The 26,807-nt window shown below is 45.5% G+C and overlaps 1 protein-coding gene across 3 annotated transcripts in view; it reads right to left on the bottom strand.

Moving 5' to 3' along the window:
• The window catches only part of GALNT16 (polypeptide N-acetylgalactosaminyltransferase 16), a 137,672-nt gene that overhangs the window by 34,797 nt on the left and 76,068 nt on the right, over window positions 1–26,807 (bottom strand). For all 3 annotated transcript variants that reach the window (XM_048855869.2, XM_048855868.2, XM_048855870.2), the window contains exons 3-11: window positions 23,702–23,800; window positions 17,087–17,154; window positions 13,440–13,505; window positions 12,141–12,262; window positions 9,768–9,855; window positions 7,862–7,946; window positions 6,542–6,645; window positions 1,934–2,060; window positions 487–579 (exon numbers count right to left, since the gene is read on the bottom strand). In XM_048855869.2, coding sequence (XP_048711826.1) covers window positions 487–579; window positions 1,934–2,060; window positions 6,542–6,645; window positions 7,862–7,946; window positions 9,768–9,855; window positions 12,141–12,262; window positions 13,440–13,505; window positions 17,087–17,154; window positions 23,702–23,800 — 852 coding nt within the window. The remainder of the gene's footprint in view (window positions 1–486; window positions 580–1,933; window positions 2,061–6,541; window positions 6,646–7,861; window positions 7,947–9,767; window positions 9,856–12,140; window positions 12,263–13,439; window positions 13,506–17,086; window positions 17,155–23,701; window positions 23,801–26,807) is intronic.

Genomic DNA, 26,807 nt, shown 5'->3' with positions numbered 1-26,807 from the left:
ACCTATGTGAACCTTTTTGTGGGGCAGACAGCCTGTCTAACTCTAATGCCTAATGGCCATTCATACCAATAAAAGCCAGTCCCATTGGCTCTGGATGCAGCGTAAGCACAGGAATGTCTGATCAGTTACCTGCTCAACTCAGACCTCCATAGACTGGTTACCTGCTATGTAAAAAAACATATTTTCTTCTATCCACTTAATGTGTTGCCTTTTAATTTCATTAAGGGTCCCTCTGGCCTTGTATTCTAGAGCAAGTTAAGTAGGGCACTGCAGGGGAGGAAGGACATATGCTGCCATTTAAAATAAAGTAAATTAAAAGTAAATCTCGTTAACCAGCCATTTGAGCTGTGGTTCTGAGATAGCGCTGGGCAGGGCATCTTTGCCCTTAGCCTTTCCCTACCCTCTCCCAGTGAAAGTGCGAAAGCCATTTCCAGTGAACAAGCCGATTAGCAGGAAGGCTGCTAGCCAGGCTCAGGGACTGCTTACCTTCCAAATGATTTCCCGATGGCAGATGGCCGGGCCTCGTAGTAGTACTGTTTGTACTCATCCATCCATACCTCTGCTGTGCGTTTGGTGTTCCTGCAGGTGGGCAAGGAGAAGCTATGCTGAGTGCTAGTAGCTTGTGGCAGCTCCCCCAGGAGCTGGAGATAAAGGAACATTGGCAACTTAGGAATGTACTCATGGAGACATTCAGGGTATGTCTACACTGTGGAGATTATACTGACATAGCTATGGCACCATAGCTCAGTCAGTGCAGCCTAGATGCAGCCCAAGATGATGGAAGGGGTTTTTCTGGCTGTGTAGGAACACTACCTTCCCAAATGACAGTAGCTTTGTCAATGGAAAAACGCTTCTGTCCACACAGCTGCACCTACACTGGGGGTTAGGTTGGTATAGCTGCATCGGTCAGTGGTGTGGATTTTTCATATCCCTGACCAACATGGCTATATTAACCTAACTTTTAAGTGTAGACCAGGTCTTGGGAAAGTTAACTCATCGCCACAGCTATGCCAGCATAACCTCACAGTGTAGATGCAACCTACAGTGACGGAAGGGGTTTTTCCATCACTGTAGGTAATCCATCTCCCCAAGCAATGGTAGCTAAGTTGACGGAAGCATTCTTCTGTTTCTCTAGTTGTGCCTACCCTGGAGGTTAGGTCAGCATAGCTATATTGGTCATGGGTGTGGATTTTTCACACCTCTGACTGATGTAGCTATACTGACCTAAATTTTAAGCACAGACCAAGTCTAAAGGTGTTGTGAAGTTAAAGAGTGTTAAAGTGCATTAAGCCTATGTGGACACGCTCATTCAGAAGTGAGGTGGCTGTAGTTCACTTTAGCTTAATTCACTTTTGTCCCTGACTAGATGTGCCCTTTGTGACTAGTCACAGATCAATATCACCCTTTGTTTTTTTGTAACAACCTCTTTCTCCCTCCCAACAGGTCTACCAACTTCTCTCATTTTTATTCTCTTCCCTTCTCTGCTACAATGGAAGCTGTCCATTTGGCTCTTTTCACAGCAGATACATCTCTGTAGTACATCTGGACCTGCAACTCTCATGTGCTATCTCCTAATCAGTAACAAAAAATGTGACAAAGAACTCCTGAGTCCTGTGGCAGGTTCAGATGGAAGGAAGGAGATGGACGGGGCAAGGAATACCCAGGACTGGAATTCCAAGGGACACAAAGGATATGTCCTTCTGGGTTAGCATTCCAGAGTAAGGGGATATGCTTTATGCAGTGGGCACCTGCACCATTTCTTTGCCTAGGCAGGAGGCTTCAGGTTGAATCTTGTTAAATGTTCAATCATGTGCCATCCTCCCTGAATCCCCAGGCAAAAAAAAAGGGAAAGGGGGAAAGAAAGATATAGGATTATTTAGACATGCTAAATATCAAGATGATCCACCTGCCATTGCGATATCCCAACACCTACTTGATATAGGTCAGTGCATTGCCCTCTGGAAAGTCATAGGGGTGGCGTTTCCTGAACACATGGCCGACTCGACTGCAGGGAACAATCTCCAAGCTGCCACCACACATCCACACGCGGAAGGAGAGCTCTGGAAGAGATCCCAAGCATCAGAAGGTACAGCCAGACAAGCAATACAAGTAAAACTTCCAAGAATACCGGCCAGAAAAAGCCGCCTCATACCCGGCACCTGAATGGCTTTGCCTCCTTTACCTGCATAGATGCCATAGACACAATCCCCGGCAAAACCAGAAGGGACGAATTGATGGAGAGAAAACATGTCTCTCTTTGTTAAAATTGAGTTGATCCTTCTTAGACTTCCCAACCTTCCTCACGTCCCTCTCCTCTCTCTGAGACCATCCCTTTAGCAAGAGACCTACTCATTTATCCTGGGCCTTTTGGCTGTCAGACACTTAGAATGGCTTCTGGCAACAGATATTGCTGACATGACACTGGACTTCAGTGGCCCACGAGCCCTGTCTACAAGAGATGGGGCTGCCCCAGGAAAATAGACACCCCTGAAGAAGTCAGAATGGGTGCCAAGTCTATAGGGAAGAGTAGGTGCATGGGAGAAAAGGAACAGATTGAGGAAAAAGGTGGACAGGTGTGAGAGAATAGGAAATGACAGAGAGAAGAGGAGTCAGGGAGGTCCTTTCGTTTACTTAAGTGGTCCATGCCTGGAGTCCTGTTCCCTTTGCCACACCCCCACTGAAATCACTCAAGTACAGTTTCGAAACAGAGCATATCGTACACAGCTGCCAAGTGTGGGCCAGGGTTGCTCTCTCCCTCTAATTTCAGGGCAATGACCCAGCTGATCAGGTTTATGTATTTCCAATTAAATATATCTGCTTAGCTCAGGTGCTTGTGGCCCCTTGCCATGGCAAAGTTGGCCACCACTGCCCATCTAAACACTGTATCTCCCCTTCCCTTCTCTCTCCTGGCCCCTGGAATCCCAGCAGTTGCAGTACATCTCACATTAATGCTTCAGTTGTCTCACACCGTCTCATTATAACGCTCCCAACCCACCTGGCTCTGCCAAAAATGGTAGAGGAGTGAAAACACTGGGCCGCAGCTCACAGTTACCTCTCGCAAGAGCAGAATTCCGTCCGGTTTATTTGAGAGAAACACACACACACACACACATTGCTGACAAAAACCCAACCGATCCAGAAGTCAAATTCAACATTTTGTTAAAGAATTGTAGGAACACGGGGACTTTGATGTGCAGAAGCTCATTGCATCACAGAAGAGACAGGCCCTTGTTAAGGATTATGGGTTGTCTGTCTCCCCCCCAGGTTGAATTACTGTGCCAGACTGGATGGGTTCCCCACTTGCACTCAATGTGGAGGTGAAAGCAACAAAAGAGGAAGGGTAGTAGGCAAAAAAATCAACTAAGGAGTTGGAAAGAATTGCATAAGATTCCCTACAACAATGGGGCCCTCCACAGACTTCAGGTCATATAGATTCTCTTTCAAAAATTTTACTCACCTGGGGTCTTCCTCAGGCCATGGGGCAGGAGATACAACATTAAGTTAAAAAAAAATCCTTTCAGCCTGAAATCTGCCATGCAGGCCCCATGGCTACCATACTTCAGGCCTCCCACTCCCAGGTTGCCAGTCCAGCTCCTTTGGAAGGAGTGGGCAGGATTGTTTAACGTGATTGGGTTATTTGTTTTTAAAATGGCTTCTACTTCTGCCTCTGAATAAAGGAGAAAATGTTAGTAAGTCACATTTTCACTGCTATCTTTTGATTCCTCTCACACATCCCAGACAGTATGTGCCCAACAGGGATCAGTTGAGAGACAACAGCAGAAGAAAGCTCCCCAACCTCATAGGCAGGGAAGGTCTTTGAAAAAAGCCAAGCTATACATTTCTTTTGGCATTGTGTCCAACTGGCTTTTTCACTCCTGGAACTAGGTTCTGACTCATTCTGGGCCAGGTTGCATCCTAATAACTATATCAAATATATCCATTGTGAAATCCTGAAGCCAGTTTGTTCAGTTAACCTGATGTATGGGTTTCAAGACAGTTCTTGATTTTAGGTGGACGTGGAAGGACACAAACGGCCATGCGCACACACATGCACATACAGAGAGAGAGAGCGTATCTATTTCATATCCGTAAAGCAGCAGGATCCTTGAAGGCAGGTGAAAAGGACAAAAAGATGATGCAGTTCACACAACAATACATCATTTTATTCTGACTTCTTTCCTTCAGATATGGAATAGAAATTGGAGATGGAGAAGATCTACTAGGTGATTTAGCCCATCTCCTGGGGCATATGTTGGATTGTTATGTACTGTATGTTTCCAAGTGCTTTGCAGTTTTAGATGACTCAAGCACTGTGAGTTTCTCCACTTCCCCTAAGAGACTTTTACCAACTAAGGGTACAATTACACTTAGAGAGGAGAGTGTGATGCCTAGCTTCGGGAGACATACCCACGCTAACTTTGATCGACGTAGTGTGCTAAAAATAATGTAGCTGCAACTGCGTGAGTGGCTAGCAGCCCCAAGTATATGCCTATAGTCTTGGATGTGTATGTACTGAGCATGGCTAATCCCTCCCACTGCTCATGTTGCCATAGCTACACTCTATTAGCTTGATCAGAGCTAGCATGGGTATGTGTCCTCAAGCTGGGAATCATACACCCCACATACCTAATATATCTCGCTGTCATGAAAACGTGCTTGGAGTGCTTGCATCTGGGACCAAGGTACTCCTGTCTCCTAGCTGGAGCAAGATTCTGTAGGGGAGTGTGTAGTGAAGCATCCTTTTACCATATCCCTTTGGATATACATTTGCCTCCCACACTCTGCCTCCTTTTTCACCCTGCTCACTCGCAAGTAGAGCTGGGAGAAATTTTCAAACAAGAAATTTGTCAAAAAATGGCCTTTAAAAAAAATCCACAAAAAATGGTTGGTCCGTAAAATATTTTGTTTTTCATGAAAAAATGTGGCATTTTTAATATAAATTTTATAAAAAAACATCAAGATTTGTCATATACCAAATACCTGGTTTTCAATAAACAAAATAAAAATGAAAAATATCCATTACCATTTTCTATTTTATTATCCTCCTATTATCTAATAGATATATAATTTATGTGTCAAGGTGGAATGAGCTTTATATTGTATTTTAATTGATGAGATGGGCACCAACAGAGGTTTACAGAAATCTGAAGAAATATCATATTGAGTAACCCGACATCAGATCTTTACAACAAAGACTCCACCTCGCAACTTTGTTTTCCCCGTTCCTAGTTTATCCTTTCAGAAGCCGAAAGCACGGGATGCATTATTCTTTTGAATGGAATTTATCTGCAATTTAATTAATAATGCAAACAGAATAAATTTGTGGCAGCTTTATCACATTCTTAATGATCCTCCTACTGCCACATGTCTGAATTCTGACAGATCATCATTTCCTATGTGTCTTAGAGAGGGTTCCCTCCACCTAATGGAAAGTACCCTTCTGAACTCCTTAGGTAATCCCAAGAAATATGTACTGCAGACAGGCCATGTTTGGAACTGCTCAAATAGTGAGCAAAATCACTTTATAATTCCAGAGAGTCAGGCCAGAGGGAGTGGTTTTATTACAACATGAGGTATTGAAATACAGAAAGAGATATATACAGATTCATTTCAGTTAACAGGAAAGACAAATAAATTAGTTATTTTAATTCCACTCTCCCTCACCAGCAATTCATTTTAATCGAGTCCCAAATACTTGATTTCTCTGTGCTCCTCTTTTCAGTTCTCTTGCTGTCTCTAACCCTCACTTACATGTGATGATTCTACAGCACATGGCATCATCTCGTTTGGGAGAAAGAGATGACTCCAATTGTCACCTTTGGTAGTATTGGGGAAACAGATTTCAGTGCTTTGCTATGTGAAATAACAGTACCTGGGGAGATATTCCTCAGAGGGTTTTAGATCTTGGTCCCAGTTTAAGAGTCTTCATTATGAGTATCTGTACCAGCTTTCACTCCCAAAGAGGCCTGACATACTAGGAACACTACATTTCAAAGCAATTGTCATGGGATAAGAACTCACCTTTACTAGGGGAAGAAGGGATGTATATAGAAAGTTTGAATGGTGGTGATGTTCCACTTGAAGACTTGTGGAGTGGGACAGAAAAGAGAATCTCTCCCGAAGATCTGATGTTAAGTACCACAGATGTAATTGTTATTTATGTGTATTTCTGTAGCACCTAGAAGGCCCCACTCAAAGATCATGACCTGTCTTGTTAGGTGCTGTGCACATATACAACAAAAAGATGGTCCCTACCTTGAAGAGCTTATATCTTTGATATACACATGAGCCAGTAATATAGATCTGACTGACACTGTGGTTGTCTGATGTCTAGAACCTTACATTGATACACAGATCTTTGGAGTGGGGTGTTTTTGTGGATTGGAAATGCGTCCCATCTATATGCAAGTATTATATTAATTACATGAAATGCCCACAGGAAAGCATATTTTGTCTGACAAAGATTTCCTGGCGTCACTTTCTGTGTGAGTAGGAAGATGGTAGGGGGAAAGAGAGGGCAATGACTAATTTCACCACTCACCAAAATTCTCTCCTCCCCAGATGTCCATCTGAGTGTCATATTTTCCCAAATGGTTAAACCAGGACTTATCGATCACAAAGATGCCTCCCGCTATGACAGGGGTTCTGGAGAGAAGGAAGAAAGGGCAAATACATAACAAAACAATAATAATAATTTGTCCTTGCACAGGATCTGTCATCTGAAGATCACAAGGCACTTTAGAAACATTCATTAATTAAGCCTCGTAAACATGCACCACCCATTATCCTTATCTCCATTTTACAGATGGGGAAAATTTGGCCAGACATAGTTCCACACCTCAATCACATGATGAGATTGCAGCAGAGGTGGGAATACAACACAAATCTCCTGGCTCCAAGTATTGTGCTTTCACCCGCCTTCCTCCCATGTTAGATTCTATCACTAGAAGGTTTGTGTTGTGTCTTTTGCTCTTTGCACAACATACTCAATATGAAGGAACCACATGGGCACAGTGGGGTCCAAACAACTGCTGGACTGTTACTAAGGCTCAGCTACATATATCCACTGCTGTTCTGTCAGGGTTCTGATGGTTTCAGAAACATGAGAGACAGTGAGGACCACTACAGGGCTCACAAACTATTTATTGGATGCTTTCCAATTCCTATGTGCTATAGTTAAAGAACCTTGCCGTCTAAATAGACAAGAATTTGGGGGTTTTGTCAGCATTTTTCACACTTTAGTTTTCTCAACGCTCTGTACACAGTAATGAGCCACCTAGTGACTACACCGGTCAACAGAGAAGCCATTATGTGCCTCACCCCTATCTCAGTCAAAAACTTGAACATTCAAAGCTGGGAAAGAAGGATGATTCTGTAGTTAAGCCCTTGGACTGGGTTTCGTTCCCGACTCTGCCATTGACTTCCTGTGTGACCTTGGGCAAGTCATTCAGCCTCTGTGCCATAATTCTGTATCTATAAGAGGGGATAATAGCACAACCAGACCTCACAAGCTGTCAAGAGGATAAATTCATGAATTTGTGAGGCACTCAGATACTAGAGTGATAGGGGCCACATAAGTAGACAGATTGAACTGGCTGCAACAGTCTGTAAATGTGTTTAACTTAAAATCACTACTTCTTACATTGTTCAGGGAGTAGCGAATTGATAAATTACAGCTTTCACCCGTGTCACATGACTGCTTCAAACATCTCACAGGACAAATGCCTCGCACAGCATCTGCAGCAACGGTGATGGTATCTTGTCCTCACAAGGAAAGTTCTTGTGCACTCCTGATGCAAAGATGAAGTCTTAACAATGGCATTCAAAGAGAGGGCAGCACAAGCCCAACAGAGACTGGTACCTTATGGACTGGGTTGGGTCCGTTCTGGACATCTTCTGCTCTATAGGGATCTGCTCCCACTTAAAGTGAAGGCTCCAGTCAAACCCTGAGAAGAAAAGAAACACTAGGGATGCCAATAGAGTAAGAGTACAATGCCAGCTACTAGAATACTCAGGAAATCTGCAGCAAGGGCATTAGGGGACAACAAACTAAACTATCAGGATGCTGCAAACCACCTTTTTTTTTTTTTTTTGATGGTCCTGGTGATTGTTTTGCACACACAGGTTTCCACTAGCCTTGGAAACAGACCCACACCTTCGTTGTATGGTGGTGTTGAGAGGGTGCCTGTTTTGCCCTCTCAGCCCCATCTACCTGTGGCAGGTGCCATACCAGATTTGCAAGTACTATCCTGCACATCAACCAGCAGGAGGCAGCGGGGCACACTGGACCTGCAAATGCATGAGGCCACCAGTGACCCAAGTGAGCAGAAGTCCCAAGGTGACCCCACATGTGCCCCAAAGTAGCAAGAGCCTTCTACATTGCATCAAAATGTAAACATATTGCTGTACCATTTGGAGTCCCTCCAGGCTCTCCCCTCCCTTAGCAATACTTGGCTGTGCTCAACTACTTTCCAGAGCTTCTCGAGTGTGTTGTCAGGGTAGAGGTGATAATCAAGGCTGGTGCAGTCTGGTCAGTGTGTCTTATGCCTCTTTGGCTGACAAAGTTATGAGGTTTTAATCAGCACTCTTGGTGGGATGACAGTGTATTTCTGGGAACAAAGGCTCCAGTGCATTGTCATTGGTTTTCCCAAGTCTATCACTTGTTGAGTTGCCCCACGTTTCTGAATTGAGCTCAGTGTAATCCTTAAAATGCTGCCAGGTAATGGACACCCACAAATTGGGTGGGTTCTAAAGGCAGGGAGGATGGTGAGAGGAGGTGTTGGCAGGTGGGATTCACTGTTGAAAGGGAGAGAGAGTTGAGCCAGATGACGTTGGAGGGATGGTAGTAGAAGGGTTTTGCAGCTAGGAAGAGAGTTGAGACTGTTTTTCAGGGGCTACTGTGGGAGGGTTTGGCGGCTGGGAGGAGTGACCTTGGGATGCTCTTCAAGAGATAGAAGGAAGCTCTAATGTCTGCTTAGCACAGTGCGCTGGCTGGAGGGCTCTGCAGCTGTCAGGAGTCTATCTGCGATATCAGTGGGTTTCAACAGCTGATGGTGGCATTTGTCTGGGGGAATCATGGAGAGGGTGCAGGCAGGCAGAGGGTGCAGCAGGGAATGGGGTTGGGTTAGGGGACTAACCTGAGGGACCTATTGGTGGGTTTAGGCACTGCTGAGTAGAAGGAGAGCTAATGAGCTGGTGAGGGATTGTTTGCATCATTTATCCATCAGGTGATGGGTGATGTTAGTAGTTGCGAGGGGGGTTGGCCTGCATGCTTTGGGATGGGCAGGTGTGTGTGTGATGAGTTTTGGAGAACAAGCAGGGTGCATTCTGATCGCTCATCTGCAGGGTTACTGGAGGGCTCAGCAATAGCAGGAGGGGCTGGGTTGGGTGCCCTGTGGGTGTCACTGGGAGCTGGGAATTCTGGTCTGGAGCATTGTAAGGGTCAGACTCTGGCACATCTCCTGAATACCTGCCTGGCCTGCAATCTGCCTGCAGATCTTTCCTAGAGAGCCATCTTTAGTCCTAAAAAATTACTATCTTGTGTCTGAAGCATCCACATGCAGGGCCAGTTACACAGAGTGAGGGGAGAGCCTCTCTGGATACCCCCAAGTTGCTCCATGGCCTCTTCTCCACTGGAGCTGGTCATTCCAGGGAGTAAAACACATAGGTCAGAAAGAGCAGAGCACTATTACTGCTGCCACTCACTATCTGGTCCTGGCCTACCTCCCCCCCAGGTCTAACTTATCCCAGCCATTAGCCTTACCCACCTCCCCTCAGATCGGCTGAGGCTGCCAGGTAGGCAAAATTATCCAGGCTGATCACATCGATGATTGGACTCACCACTCGGGTATAATCCTGTAAGAACAGAAGAGTGGGAGAACAATCAGGCCTCTCTTGGGGGGCTGGCAAAAGAATAGGATATCAGAGACAAGAGGCTATGTACAGAGCAACAGGGAAAAATAAAGCAGCATATTACATTGCAACCCTTCATTACCTCCCGTGTGGCAGCTGGGTAATGAATCCATGGCTGCTGCACATGTCTACAGATAGGGAAACTGGCAGCTCAACTTCATATCTATGACACGGGGAATGGAACTAAGGGCCCTCTTGTAATATGGGTTTAGCACACAGGAGCACTGGTAAGTGATAGCTCTTTATTTTCTGGCCCCAATCACATGACATGGGTCCCAGTTTCAAAGGTTAATATCTCTGTCACACAGGCAGGAATCAGTATCCAGCATTCCTTCGATGTTTTTAAACAAAAAGGCCAATACAATAAAAAAATGCTCATTACCAACCCAAAACAACCACATAGCCAACTAATAAACCACAAAGGTGGAGACAGTATTTACTCATGATGATTGACTAGTCCCTGAGAATAATGAGACAGGCTTGGAAATCATGAGATTTTTAAAATAAAGAAAGAAATATTGGGTGCTTTTTATTTGCCTTCTGGTTTTTGAACCTTCAGGGAGCACTCCAGTCACATTTTCAAGCTATTCTCTGCAACAATGGGTGCTAGAAATTTACTTTGTATTAAAAGAAAGCTGAGATTCTTGACTCCAGGAGCTGAGGCTTTAAGAAAAACACCTGCTATCTCTACACTCACGATAAAATTGAGAGAGTCGGTAATGCTGGAGGTACCTAGCCATCCATCTGTCACTACTACCTCTTGCCTTCTGATCACACAGCCACTTATTCTCAGAACAAGTTCCTTCTGCTGTGGCCTATATTCAGGCCTTGAGCCTGGGTGTGCTGTTTGATTTTTCATCGACAGCGACAGGACAGGCATGAGTTAATTCTGCCCGTGCAAGAGCGCTGTCAACAGCCGTGTCAGAGTTCATCCCTTCTATGGTCTGTGCTCTGCTACCATCTATCCAGGTGGCCTGATATTCCAGCCTCCTCACAGCTAGAGATAGGTGTGAACCAAACCCCCGGGCCGAAACAACTACAAAATTTGGGGCAAGTTTGGAATCTGAACCTGGACCTAGATCTGAACGTGGCAACTGAGCCCTATATCTATAATGGGCTGAACCAAAATCTGAGCTCAGGCCAGCCCAGAACTCTAAAAAGGTTGGATCAGGGTCCAAAAACTTTGCAGCTCAGATCCATCCCTGCTAGCAACCACTCAGACCCAGCTGCAGAGACACCATCACTGAGCTGCTGCTGCTGCTCCTGCCAGAAGCTTGACTTTACGAGCAGAAGTAAAGTAGACATTTATATCGGGCTACTGAGATGGAGGATTTATTGAGCAGGCTTAAAAAGAAGTTCTAAGGTTTCACCTTCTTCCTCCCCTTGATACTAAACTGAGCAGACATATGAAATGTACAGCAGCACAAGTGCCTCCCACTCCTCTCCTGGACCCCATTACCTCATGGGCTCCTTTCTTCAGAGATGGAGAATGCGGCACTTGCAGGTGGCAGAGAGATCAGTCCCCCTCTGCACCCCCCCTGCTCTTTCCCTGCAGGTTCACTGTAGCATTGTCACATCCTCCCTTCGACCCCATGGTGAATTCAGGGCGAGAGCTGCCAACGTTGCTGTCTGATATTCCACTCTATCTGCCCTGGGATTAATCCTTTCTCCAGTGAACCTCAGAAAGAAAGTCCCTGGGGGCACTTTGTGTTGGGAAGTGGTTTTGTGGGCCCGGTGCTTGTTGCAGAGGGTGTTAATAGCAGGAGGGTTTGGGGGGTGGGAAGGGGAGAGGTTCAACAGTTGGAAGGGGGTTGTGGAAAGGGAGCAGTAGTCCATGCAGAGGTTGTGTGTGTTGTCTATATGTGAGGGGACGTGGAAGAGGTATCCAGGAAGGTTAAAGTAGCAGTCAGCAGCACAAGGATTTTCACACATCTCCCCTGCCATCTATGAACATCCCCGCCCCCACAACAGGAAAGTGCTGGGGCCCTGCGGTAAGAGTCCTGGTAATACACAGCAGGTGCCAGTTGCACGGAATATTTTAGGCTCCGTACTCCTCTTAAAAACATCTGAGTTGGACAAGGAGGCATTTGGGTGCTTGCCCTCGATGCTGAAGCTCACAGTGTGTACGGTGCTGTCTGTCAGCTGCCTGGCAGGGCCAGGAAAAAAGAAGCTAAATCCTGGCAGGAGTTGAGTGGAGAGAGAAAGATGACGTGGGGAAGGGGTCTCACCTCTTTCACTCTCTGAAGCATCGGCTGCAGCCACTCACTGTTCACCTCACAGTGACTGTCCAGGAAGGTGAGAATCTCAGCCGTTGCCACCTCGGCCCCTCGCACTCGAGAGCGAATCAGCCCTAAAAGGAGGAACAGGCAGAGGAGGGGAAGGAAGTGGAAAGGCCAGAGAGTAAAAGAAAGGTGAGATAAGGGAGGGAAAGCCCTGAACTTCTACAACTTAGAAAAAATAAAAATTCTCCACTACCTTGCACCTTGTGTAGCCATTTATACTGGTGCAGGGAGCCTGATTCTCCAGGGCAAGCTGGACCCTTTACACTGCTCTAACAGTGTAAATGGGTCATAAACGTACCCCTACCAGAGGGGCCTCCCCAGATGGCATAGAGCTGCCCTAGCCAGGTCCATGACACCACAGGAGTAGGAGACATGCTAGGGAGCATGGGCTTTTTTTTTTTTTTTCTGTCTACACCACTAAACCTCCACTCTTGATTACTGGAACCTCCTCCTCATCAGCTTCCCTGACACTCACATCACTGCCCTCAAGTCCCTGCAAAACACAGCTGCTACAATCACCTTCCTTGCCTATCACTCTGCTCAGTCACCCCCATCTCTCAATCTCTCACCTAGCTCCCTCACCCCTTCCAGTGTACTGCGCTCCAGCTTCTTGTCCTGACTTTCAGGGCCCCTCACTGCTTTTCACTCTTCTCTTTTATGATGCCAGTCTCTCCCACAAATGCTTCCCCATCTTCCACACCACCCCCTGATGCTTGGGATGCCATGTAAGGCCGCTACCCTCACCTCCTTCAAATCCCCTCTCAAGACCCACTTGTGCTGTGCTGGCTATAAGAAATCAGACAGCACAAAGTGGCTGCGCGGAAGGACAGCTGTTAGGACAGCTAGGGAAAGTCAACATTTCGTTTTGTAGGTGTATTATATATATGAAATATTAGCTTTCCCCAACTGTGTGTGTGTCTGTATATATAATGTATATTTGATTGTCTTCTTCTCTCAGGTCAGGAACCATGTCTACCTATATGTTTCTAGCACAATGGGGTCCTGATCCTGACTGGGGACTGTGGGCACTACTATAACGTAAATATTTAAAATAACAACAAATGCCCTGAAGCATGAGGATTGATAACCCAGGTTCTCTCTGCCAAAGCCTCCAGATTGGGAAATAAAAGCTTCACCTGTATTGCAAGTATGAATTGTAACCATGAGAAATACCATCTAGGGGAGTGGAGGGCAGAAGGGGTGACTTTGTGAGCAGATGGTACCTGCAAAGTTTTCCACACTCACCTTCTCGCCGACTGTTGCGTAGACACTTGATCTTTGGGATCTTGGTAAGGAGCTGGCAGTCCTCAGCTTAGGAAAGGAGAAAACATTTGGCACAAATGCATGAATTATTTGGCTTCCGTGGAGCGCTCCAATTAACTGCTCTCATGTGTCTCCATGCAGGGAAAGTGCTGCTTTCACTTAATATCACTTTAATCAACCTGATACCTTAATCCCATTGTCTAAAGTGTACCCAAGAGATCTCACTTGACAGTCCTCCTCCCTGGCAGCTGAGCCAAAGCTCCCCAGATGCGCTGAAAGGCTGAGGCTGCAGCCAGCTCGAGATCAGCACTGCAGAAGAACAAAGGGGCATATGCTGTAGGTTGTAGAATTGAGAGCAGGAGAAACTGAGGGACATCAGGGAGCAAGTGCAGAGAATCCAAGAAGCTAAGGAGGAAAGAGACCTATTCTATTAGGTGATCTAGTGCATTTCCTCCACCCACGAGATCATGCAAGGTTGTTCCCTACAATCTGTTCTCTGGGATAGTTTTCAGCTTAGTTTTAATTAATCCAAGCCATAGTGATTCAACCATCTTTCTTGGGGACACTTTTCCACTGTCTAATATAGGGATGTCTGACTGGTAACTTGCTGGGAGCCCACATCACACCTAATTTGCATTAAATGAAGTACATTACAGAACCATCCCAGACTGCATTTGGTAAGAGGGACCTTCTGCTCAGCTCACAGTGGAGCAATGCATGCTGGGCCATGTAGGCTCAGAAGGCCACATCTCCACATGAAAGAGGAGATAAGGCACAGGGCTCCCTCTAGAACAGTGGTTCCCAAACTGGGGTTCATGAACCTCTGGGGGGTTGCGAAATGTTACAGGGGGTTCTTGGGAAAAAACTCCCTAATGGCGAACAGAGCTGTCCATAGGGACCCTGGGCAGCACAGGGCCAGCAGCCCGGAGGCCCTGGACTTCCAAGAGCTAAGCAGATCAAAGCAAGCATATCTATCATACTCAGGAGATTTAAACTTCAAGACTCCTTATAAGGAATGGAAATGGAGGTGGATATTTTTTGCTGTTTTTAAAATTAAATAGGCAGCTAGTGTTGTTTTTAAAATTATTATGAAGAACAAGTTTAAGCTTTGTTGTAACGTGCGTTGTTTGCCCGGACTGCTCAAGATCTGAATGCTTGTGTAGGAAGAACTCTTTGAGTTGGCTTCTTAAATACCTTCCTGCTGTTTCACATCTGATACTCCTGGATGAAACATAGGAACCTTGGCTTATTACAGGCTCATTCAAAGTGAAACAAGCTACGAAAGTGAGATCTTGGAAGCGTGTTGCCATTTTCATAATGTAATAAAAATACTGTAATCATAAATAATAATTAATAATAAATAGAGTGTACAAGCATGTCATAAAAACCAGTTTTATATTTCCAAGATCACTGCTTTTATAATTTATACTCAGGTAAAGGAGAAAATCCCTGGAAATATTCCTTTTTAGGATGGGGTACGTGAGACTTGAAATTTTATTGAAAGGGGTTCACAGGTTGTTAAAGTTAGGGAACCACTGCTCTAGAACTCTGTGGGATACATTTGGACCACAGGCCACACTTTGGCAAGTCCTGCTCTAACAGATATCACTGGGGCAAAAGTTTCCATCACAAGCCCATTTTCCCTGAGCCCTCTCCACCTCCCTCCCCCCACAAGCAGCTCTTTTATCCCATGCACTTTTCTACATCTTGCAGAGCCCTTTGCTTGCCATCATCTTCCCACAGCCTCAGTGCTCTGGAGAGAGACGCTAAGGCCACCAGCCAAAGTGCTTCTCTTGGCATCTCTTTCTCCATTTTCAAGGACACAAATCTGAAATATTGCTTTTCTGTGGGCAGCTTGGCAGCTGCTGTATCATTCAAATGTAGTGGCAGAAGCTCTTCAGTAAAGAACTATTGAGATATTGCTGGATGTCACAAGGGAAGACTGTGTCCCAGCACTGGACAGGTCCATTTCAGGTGAATGCAAGAATCTCTTTTCAGGTTATTCACCCGCCAGGAATGTAAGAAGAGTGGGCCCAGAAATCCACGTCCTAGTTCTGACCCTAACCTCTGTGTGTCCTTGGGGAAACCGAGGCGCCAAGGGCCAGATTTGCAGAAGTGCTCAGCACCCTAGAGCTACCGCTGAGAATAATGGGAACATCTGGGAGATGGATACTTTTGATAATCTTGCCATTTATTTAGAGGCCTAAATGGGAGTTTCTGGCTGAGCTCTTTTGAAAATCTGGCCTCAAGCTGCTCAAGGCCAACATTTGCAAAAGTGGCAACGGAGTCTGGGTTTGAATTGTCAGGTGCTCAACTTGAGACACTTAGGACCTGCTTTTCAGAGGTGCTGAGCCCCACAGCTCCCATTGCCTCCCATTGGAGTTGTGGGTGCTCAGCACTTCTCAAAATCATGCTCTTGGAGTCTCAAGCTGGCACCCAGGAACTCAGGCACCCAAACTCAGTGGCCGCTTTTTGAAAATTTTGGGCAAAGCTATTTATATGTAAAATGCAGCCAGTATCACTTCCTTAACTCACAGGGGCACTGCAGACATTCATTACAAAATGCTGTAAAAAACTAATAATAGTCTGAAGATGTAATTAATTATTATAATAAACATGGTGCTAGATTGTCCTGGGCCATTGTGGAAGCCCCTTGTACCCCAACCCCATTATACAACAGCCAGGAACAAATGCAAGCACTGTGCTCAGGGGAGTGCGTAGATTACTATCTCCTAGTGCCTTTAGGGGAATGAATTACCCAAAAGGTGGCATGGCGGAGTCACGGCACAGCCACTAGTCTGTGGAGCTAGCCAGGATCATGCAGCATACACTCCTGCTTGGCACCAGGTTGCTGGAGGAAGTCGGGTGCCTCTTGAAGCAAAATCTCACCCAGAACTACTTCCAGGGATGCCCTAGCTACATGACGATCCCAGCCTGGGCCTAGGGCAAAAGCCAGTCTGTCTGTAGAACATGAGAGTTTGCAACAGTTCTCTGTGGTCTTTCTCTCTAACACAGTGGTTCTCAACGTGCTGCCCGCGGGTCACATGTGGCCCAGTTAGCACATAGCTGCGGCCTAGCTGTGTGCTAAAGGCCGCAGGGCCTGCATGCTGGGTCCGGGCTGCCAGGCTGCCCTGTGCGATGGCGGGGTCTGGGGCTGCCCTTCCACTCAGCCCTGCAGCGGAGTATGCTCCTGGCCCCACTCTGTGGAGGGGTCTCTGGGTGTGGGCTGGGGTGCTGGGCATATGCGGCCCACAATAATAAACAGGTTGAGAACCACTGCTTTAACCCATATAATCAGACACTACTGGCCTACACCACTCACCATATTTGGGCTAAACACCACATAAAAAGGTGGTTAATGGGACCAGACTGGGTACTCTGGCAACCTGGCCAGAACTACCAACTTCACACAAGGAGAACAGGAAAGAGGAAAACACGGCCTCTTTGCCATGGGTGAAAGCTAAACTAGGTGCAGAAAAGCCTCTCTCCTTTCCTTCTTCTTTCTTTTTTCGCCAACTGGCAAGTGAGCAAGAGAGAGAATCTTTGAGAGGGAGGGAAAGAGAACAGAGTGAGTGAAGGAGAAAATCAGAGAGAAAAGCAAAAGAAAGAGAGGGAGGATTGATACTTACGATCTGAGCTGAAGTCATCCACTAAAATGATCTCCTGAATGAGATTGGCAGGGGTGCGGTTCATAACACTGCAGGAATCCAAGAAGGAAAGAAGGACCTCATCATTATTAAACAAACGCTTTTGCTTGTACTGTTTGTAACCTGAGTAGGGGGACCAGATGTCCCAATTTTACAGAGACAGTCCCAGTATTCAGGGCTTTGTCTTATATAGGCAGCTATTACTCACCACCTCCATCCTGATTTTTCACCCTTGCTGTCTGGTCACCCTAAACCAGGGTGTGATGGACAAGAAGCTGTATTTTTATTTATTTTGGGAATACTGATATGTGATAATGATATGAATACTGTCCATGACCTGTTCAGTGAGGTAAACTTACTGTAGAAGATGGTGGGTTATTAGAATTTCTTGTATGACTTTATTGATCTAACTTAACAGGGGGCTGTGGGAACAGCAAACCACAAAGAAACACAATAGATTTAGATAAAGACACCCCAACATACACCTGAAAAACTACAGGGCAAGATTTCAGAGTAACAGCCATGTTAGTCTGTATTCGCAAAAAGAAAAGGAGTACTTGTGGCACCTTAGAGACTAACCAATTTATTTGAGCATAAGCTTTCGTGGGCTACAGCTCACTTCATCGGATGCATACTGTGGAAAGTATAGAATATCTTTTTATACACACAAAGCATGAAAAAATGGGTGTTTACCACTACAAAAGGTTTTCTCTCCCCCCACCCCACTCTCCTGCTGGTAATAGCTTATCTAAAGTGATCACTCTCCTTACAATGTGTATGATAGTCAAGGTGGGCCATTTCCAGCACAAACCTGGATTTGTACATTTTCTAGTGCTTTGCCCAATGTACTGTATATCCAAATTCCCACATGACGGGACTTCCGTCACATCACTTGGGTGAGACAGTTCCACAGCCCTATAAGTTTAACTGTCACTCAGCTTTTTCTGATATTCAGCCAAAATGTTCCCATTCTTAATTTCACCCCCCACCAACACTCCCTCAGCCACTTGCCCCTGCCCCTCACCCACCACCCCCAGGATCTTCCTGGCCACTCACTGGCACCCCTGCTGACTCAGCACTCTGTTCCCATCCTGGGCAAGGGCAGCTCCTCCCAAACCTGGCCACTCAGCAGCAATGCTGGCTCCCATCACCCGCCCAGCATTCACACAGTGCGGGTCAAAGTTGAGTGATGAGTAATGATGTGACCAGGCACACGGGGCCATAACATTACTTGTCTCCTTTGCCTGTTCCCTTGCCCTTCTTTTAGTTTACCCATCCTTTCTGGAAATAAAGTGTTGTTTATCTTTCTTTGTTGGTCCTGTTATATATTATAATATTCCATGGGTGGTAGTTGTTATTATTTATTATTTGTATTGTCATCGTACATAGGAGATGCAGTCATGGACCATCCAGCCACTAGATGGAAGCACTGTGCACAAGGCAGTCAGGCCCCATTGTCCTAGGGGGAATCGCCAACCCTCTGCAGATGGAGGAATGAGGAGCTCTACCATGCTTGGGGATCAGAGTTAGTCATCATTGTTCAGTTCAGATGTACGAATTTACCAAAGTTCTTTTAATCTGTCCTCATAAGCCATTCTCTCAAGCGCAAATAATGATTTTTGCAGTTCTTTGATCACTTTCTAACTTGTCAATATCTTTCTGGTAGGGAGGTGTAGAGAACTCTCTGGCTTTCCCAAGTCCCTCCCATCTGTCCAAAATGCAACTGCTAAAATTATCTTCCTCACCTGTCAATCCAACCATCTCCCTTGCCTCTTCAAATCCCTCCCCTAGCACCTGGTTACTCCCCACAGCCAGTTCAAACTTCTCATCCTCACCTTCAAGCCCCTGCGCAGCTCCAATTGGATCTACATCGTTCCTTATGTCTCCCTTTACCTGCTTTTCTCTGTCAACAATGCGGGCCTCACCAACCGCTTTGCTTCCTCTGCCCACTCAGGCCTTCTTCCATAATGCCCCCTAAGCAGGAAACAAACTCCCAGTCTTCAATGGGACTAATCATGTGCTTAAAATTAAGCACCTTCTCAAGTACCTTGCCGGATCAGGGCCATAAAGAGGAGAGGAGCGTGAGATTATTATTTAAAAACCACCACATCTAGGCTAACAGAGCCTAATGTTGCTGTGTTTTTTTTACTGCTATCTCACCCTGCAAACACATAACCGCTTTGCTGTTCACTATCTCACCCCACTCTATTTCAGAGTTATGTTTCCACATGACCGCCCATGAATATTTGGGTTTCAGCTTGTATTTCCCTAGATGTCTCAGCCTGCATTTTTGCGAGCCAGATACCATTTGCTACATCTGGTTCACATCTCAGCCCTCTCTGGGTCCCATAGCATTACTTTTCTGTTTTCTCTGATGATTGCAACTTCTCCCACATCACTGTCATTTGCAAGTTTCATGTACAGGACTACCTTGTGCTTTGTGTAGTAATTCACAGCTGTGTAAAGTGAGTGTAAAATGCACCCAAATCAAAACGGTTCCATTTTGTACCTTCTCTTCGTAGGTGTCAGTGACCACAAGCCGAAAGGCAGTGGAGAACCAGCCCCAGGCAGTTTACCACTTTGTTAGAGAAAATATTTAACAAGACTGGTCTAACCCCACCTATCATCTAAATTTTCCTGCCTCCTCTACAGTGTTGCCTGTGTATTCCCTTATCCCACCTCTTCTGAAATCCTTGTCTTTGCATTCTCCTCCTCTCACCTATATGACTACAACTTCCACAACGCTTTTGTCCACAAGTTCCAGATCTCCAGACTCCAACACGTGCAAAAGGAAACAAACACATCACACCTTTTTCATCAACACTTCCACTGATTTCCTCATTAGAGGTACTATGGTCTAGTGGCCTGCAAATAGGGCTGGGAGTCAGGAATTCCTGAGTTCTAATTTTAGTTCTGCAACTAACCTATTGTGTGACCTCCAGCAAGACACTTAACTTCTCTGTGTATAATTTTCTCCATCTCCAAAATGGAGATTATAACACTTCCAATATTTCCCCAGTGTAGATAACAGGGAATAATATGTCTCTTCCTCACAAGAGTGCCATGAAAATTAGTTAATGTTAATTCAGATGTAAAGTTCAAAAGGGGGCTAGATAGATTCATGGAAGATAGGTCCATCAATGGCTATTAGCCAGCATGGGCAGGAATGGTGTCCCTAGCTTCTGTTTGCCAGAAGCTGGGATTGGGTGACAGGGCATGGATCACTTGATCCATGTTCATTCCCTTTGGGACACCTGCCGCTGGCCGGGGACGGGATGCTGGGCTTGACAGACCTTTGGTCTGACCCAGTATGGCCGTTCTTATGTTCTTAAGGTGCTATAAAAGAGCTAAACATTACTACTATTCCAAAATCCAGTTCTAAATTTCCTTGTGTCCGAAACATGGACCAACTTCAGTCTGTTCTCCCCCCTCCGATGCATTTCTTGTCTCTCTACTCCTCTCATTGCTCCCTCTGTTTATTCAGCATCAGTGTCCTCTTGCTGCCTCAGCATGGATGTATCAGCAATGCTGACGTGAGAGTCTTCTCCTCTGCAGATCTGACCATCTATATAATCCTCCTTTTTATCTCTCTCTGGCTCACAGACTCTCCATTTCATTTCAAATCTCACCAGAAAATACATCCCTTTCTTCTTTTACTCTGAATTTCTCTCTTTATCTGCCCATATTTATTGAATTTGCCAAAGCATATTGGGATGCAGCTTGTATGAAAGGTGCTGCACAAAATACGTTTGTATTCTACAGCATTGTTTCCACCAGAATTTACACAATCACTTAGATTGGGCACTGAACTACTGACAGCCCTGTTATCTTACACAGCAAATGTACACCCATACATTTGTATTCACAGACAAATGGTATCCACACACCCTAAAAATCAATAAATAAAATATAGACAACACAGCTGTTGTCTTCCCTCTATATAAGGCCTAATTGTGTCAGTGAGAGCGGCCAGCATGGCAGAAACTGGTAATTTCACTTAATGACAAGCAAGGCAGAGATACCAAGCAGGCAAGCAGTCCATGAATGATAGCCATCTCCTGCAGAGTAGGGCATGTCAAGTGAGAAAACAGTTCATGAGTGACAACTGTCTCCTGCAAAGCAACAGATGTCAAGCAGACCAGCACAGATATCTCCTGCACATCAAAGGATGCCAGCAGGCAAGCTGTTTAAGATGCCACTGTAATAGCTGCTGGCATCCAGGCTATTTCTAATTCTTTTCTGCATTCCCTCTCTCATTTAGTCTCTTGTTTGGTCTCTTTATCCAAGCATCAGACTTTGTATCTTCCTCCTCAGCTACCTCTAAGCTAAAAACAAATCCTTGTGGCCTAAACATGTTGTATGCCTTGAACCAGCAGCATTTGCCTGCTAAACAAATCACAAGGCCATGCACACAACAGTCTTCTCTATGCTAGGGAACTTTAGGAAAAAATTCCTTCCAACAGTGCCACCGATTCACATGAATCTGTGTTAGCCCTGATGGGATCCCCTGTGTAGACAATTTAAACCCATGTGGTACAAATGCATCTGGCTGTGGGACCTTGTCTACAGGAGGGCTCCCACCCGTCTCACACAGGCTCAGCCGAATTAGTGGTACCACCCTTGTGTAGTTCTTCTTAAAACTAGCTAGTGCGTAGCTGAAATTTTAAAAAGCAGCCACCATTTTGGATGCCCAACTTGAGATATCTGGGCCCTATTTTCAGAGGTTTTGAGCATCCACAACTCCCATGAATGTCAACTGTAAGTGCAAGTTCTCAGCACCTCTGAAAATCAGGCCCAAAATGGCAAGTTTGGTACCCAACCCAATGGCTGCTTTTAAAAATGTCCTTATTGTCATTTATTTTCATCAGTTATTCTTCTTCATACCCAATTCCTCATTCATCATCCCCAAAGTGCAACTAAAATCCCTTAAGTTCTGTTTGGGAAAAAATAAGTACTCTGTTATAACCATGTAATTACATAGAACTTTCAACAGGTGCTCCTTGCATGGTTAATTTTGATTAGTTATCTAACCAATCAAGCTCTAATTGTCATCCTGGGCCCCACACTCCTGCTGCAATTTTAAACCTAAAGCTGTTCTGGAAGCCTGACCAGATGCCATAAAAAAAAAGTAGCTGATACAATTTTATGCTTCCTCTTGCTTAATATCACTGTGGTCCTCTGCAGACTCACAACAAGTGATAAATAGACTAGAAGAGTCCCTTTCATACTTGATATATCCCAAAGTGCTTTACCGTAATGACACAGTGGTGGGTGCACTGCCTGGGTAGGCGAACTCAGCAGCAATTATACACACAGCAATAGCTCATGCCCAGCCTGGCACATTCAGACCTCTGGAAAGCAGGTGGCCCCAAACTGGGAAGAGACTTAGAAAACCAGCCTTCTATCCATGAGTCCAGCTCCGGCACACTTGAAAGAGTCTGTTATTTATTCACAAAGCAAACTTCTGCAAGCCCTTGGGACTCAGTGAGAGAATGAATGCCAATGAATGCTGCATTCGTGCTACAGGTACCCTTAGCTGAACCTTCCAGCTGAGCTGTTCTTTCTCTTCGGCCAGTCTCCACAGGAGAGGGAGGCTTTTCCCTGGGCTGGTTGCCTGCTTCAGGGAGCTTTTGAGTGAGTATTTGGTATCTCAGAGACGGCAGAGGACACAGTCTCTGGAAAAATAAAGGCAGAAAACCTGTCTGGGCTCTGCAGCAGAGAAAGGGATTTGGGGAAGGAAAGGAGCTGGTGGAAATATTTCTTTGCTGTATGAATAGCAGCAGATATTTTCATGCTCCCACCTGCTTGGGGTTACTCCCACACTCAGAGCCACCCCACCTGATGCACCTGTTTGTTTTTGGCTACCACTGTGACTAAGGGGAGAGAGCCACATATATTGTTGGACTGGGGTGCTTCTGGTTGGCAGGGGCTGTGCACACAAGCCTAGCCAGGGGTTTGCCATGGACTCGAGTGCTATTCCATCAGTGAGCGATTCCAAGTGTTGTATCAGGTGACAGGGGCCTAGTCTCCATCAGACTTCAATGCCATCACCTTTCACTCCAAACACTCGGACATGCCGTCTGTGCACCGCCCTCCTCCCATGAAATAGACTCCTGCTGCATCCCAGTGTAAACCACTACTACAATATATGACCCAGCTAGGACCTAGCTGCTGATTCTTCTCTGAGACTGCCCCCCCCGCAACTTCTTTATCTCCCTCCTGAAAGCACCTCCAATAGTCTGTTTTCCCTTCAGCTTCCCTCACACTCCCTGCCTGGATGCCCCTTGAAAGTGTTTGTGGGCCTAACCCAAACAGCCTCCTCCCTGCTGCTAACAATTCCCTCAAACTCCCTGTCTAACTGCCCCCCTGAAACACACAGTTCCCTGCATGACCCTTGCAGACACATACACCTGGCCAACCTCCTGGCCTCTTGCCGGTTGCTGAGCTCATGGTCAGATCAAAAACCACCTGGGGGGGGGGGGGCATTGCATTTGGGGACTTTTCCGCCCTGCTCTTTACTGCCAGGAGCCATCTCAGATCCGGGACCAGCAACCAATTTCCTGTGGTTTAAGAGCCGTTTCTCCCACCGGTACCTACCTCTTCACTGTGCGGAGCAGGGTGGAGCGAGCCTCGTTGTGAAAGGTGATGATGATGCTGGTTGCTGGCAGTTCTGCATCATAGTGCACAGAGGCACATCTGAAACATGGGAGGGCAAACATTCAAACCAGATACAATACACAGCAGCCCTTTGCGAGAGATGCCTGGAATTTCCCAAAGAAAAACAGCCGAGTGTGGCACAGGGGTTGCAACCACCACACTGCCTGCCTACCATGGGAACCTCTACTGAGCTCAATGGGGTTAAGAAGGACAACAGGATAAAAGTTAAGTCACTACTAAAAAGAAAAAGACACTGACAGGACTGCAGTCTGACCGACAATACTAGGAGTGAATGAGGTCTAGTGGTTCAAGCAAGGGACTGGGTCTCATGACTACTGGATTTGCCACTAACTTGCTGTGTGATCTTCAGCGAGTTGAATAAAGTCTGTTTATCCCTGTGTAGAACAGGGACAATAAGTATCTGTGACAGAATGTACCCCTGCATCCACACGCTACACACTATTGTAATCATCTTTGTACAAAATAGGTCATGTAAGGTATCATTTGAAAACTCATAATTCGCTGTTCATTATTGTCCTGATAAAATATGTGTGGCAATACTTTTTTTGAAGTTATAAGATTCCACTGTATGGTGTTATTAACACATGTTCCAAACTGAGGACCAGTCTACACTACAAAATTAAGTGGACCTAAGTTATGTCGACGTACAGCCATTGCAGTCATTAAATCCCTTTTGCATGTCCATACTAGGCTCCTTGTGTCAGCAGTGCACGTCCTCACCAGGAATGCTTGCACCAATTTAACTGTCTGGTTGGGCATTGTGGAATGGCATCTGAAAGGCCACAACGGTCGATGGAAGCAATCCAGTGTCTACACTGATACTGCCTTGACCTAACTACATCGACCTAAGTGCTATGCCTCTCACGGAGGTGGAGTTATTAAGGCGGTTTAGTGGGTTAGTTACTCCAGTGGGAGCTGCATTTTACTGTAAACGCTTACAGAGTTAGGTCAATGTAAGCTGCCTTATGTCGACCTAACTCTATAGTGTAGACCAAGCCTCTGGTTGGCAAATTGATCTGTCTCACACAAAGGAATGTGTGCTCTGCGTAATTTGATTTAAGCAGTAAACAGTCATCAAGCAGGAAGGGGAGATAAAGGAAGCTCAAACAGGTGAGAAAAAAGCAGCAGGGAACATCCTGCCATATAGACCTTTTTTCTCCTGGTACCTAGCTGGAAATATTTTTCAAAAGGAGGACTGACACTAAAAGGACAAACATCCCAAGGCACCCTCCCTCTCTTTCCCTGCCCATCACATTCACAGCACCAGAAGCAACAAAGGAAGCATTCGTTGAACTGTGAGAGAAGTGGTCCTGACCTATGAAGTTTGATCAGTAAGACTGCTGAAAGCATATGCTGAGAAACTGCTTGAATCTGAAATAGCTTTTAAGCTAGGCACCAGTAGTGTTTTAACTTTATTTTCTTGTAAACATTTCTGATTTTTATACCTCATTACTTGTACTCACTTAAAATGTATCTCTTTGTAGTTAATAAACTTGTTTTATTGTTTTATCTAATGCAGTGTGTTTAAACTGAAGTGATTGGGAAACTCCATTGGGGGTTTCAAGTTATGTGCATATTATTTCTATTAAAGAAATAACAGACTATAGATAAATTTGTATTGTCCAGGAGAGGGCTGGGCTGGGTAGTATAGGACATACACTTCTGGGGGGAAATCTAGGACCTGGAGTGTGTGGGGTCACCTTGCACTATAACCTAGGCTGGTAAATGCCAAGATGTGGCTGGCTGGCTGCAGCACAAACACAGACATTGCTGGGAGTGACTTGCAGGCTGGAGGTTGTTTGTGAGCAGTCCAGGCTGGAGGCTACAGCAGCAAAGCATTGTAAAGGGCACCCCAGGTTAGAGGGTAGGGGTGACACAGCTACTCATTAGTCTGGATTGTACCCTGGTACGTCACAGTATCTATACAGCATAGTTGGGAGGTTTCAATGGTTGGGGTTTGTAAAGCACTTTGAGATCCTTGGATGCCAGGCCCTAGAGAAGGGAAAGCACTGTCATTATTTGTTAAAGATCTGCCCACGGGCAATGGCTTCTCTTTCAACCACCAACATCTCTGCTTGGCAATGGAAAATGATTCCCCTACACTACCAGGAAAATATCAGGATCAAGATATTACAGTGTTGCCAAATGGAAGGTTGTATCAAAATTTGAATTTGTATCACTAGAAGCCAGCATAAAATCTGAAACCACAAAAGAATGCTAGGGGATGAGGAGGTTTAAATTTCTTTGAATGAAAAACACTCTCTCGTCTTACTTTACTTGCATGACAAGCACACAAATCTATTCACTGACTAAGAGCCAAGATTTAGCCTAGGGTGAACTTGTGCCAGGATTTCTTACACCCCAGGAGAACAAGGATTCATTCCCATGACTCCAAGAATCTGTTTTCTCCTGCAGCTCACCATGTATGTTTTGCTTGTAACCTTTGAACTCAGCTCGGTTTGTGCCAGAATTCCAGTTTGGTGTTCTGATGTGGAATGTGTGGCTATTTATAGTAGTTACAAATAAAACGTTGAGATGAGAAAAGAAGGGAACCTGAAAATCTGAATTATATACCAACAGCACTGCTAATGCAAAGCAACAATAATGTACTCTACATGAGCTCTTCCCTTCTGGAGGGGGTGGTTTATCAAAGCCTTATGGATTCCCCCCACGCAACTTCCCTCTTCATAAAGGCCCTTGCAACAACCATTTTTTCAAAGCTCATCAAGCCAGAGGAGTCTCTGTTAAGTGAAATGGGGTGCTCCTCCTTCCTTCCGGGTCTGAGAATGCTGCAGCCACAGTATTCCCGGCCACTGCTAATTTAGTAGCAATAGGCTACTCTCCCAGACCTTCCTCTTATGAGGTAATGTATCAAGATTTCATAAAACCATTAGGTCAGGGCACTATATCCTCCATCCAAGACTTTGAATTTTCTTTGCTACACGAGCAAAGACTGTGGGATCCACCCCACCCATCCAGCATGAGCCCACGAATTCTAGCTCCAGCCTCTGCCATGTTCTGGGAA

This window comes from Caretta caretta, chromosome 6, assembly GCF_965140235.1.
Source record: "Caretta caretta isolate rCarCar2 chromosome 6, rCarCar1.hap1, whole genome shotgun sequence".
NCBI lineage: Eukaryota > Metazoa > Chordata > Testudines > Cheloniidae > Caretta > Caretta caretta.
The sequence above is the reverse complement of the archived record's forward strand: the minus strand, read 5'-3'. Positions and strand labels throughout refer to the sequence as shown.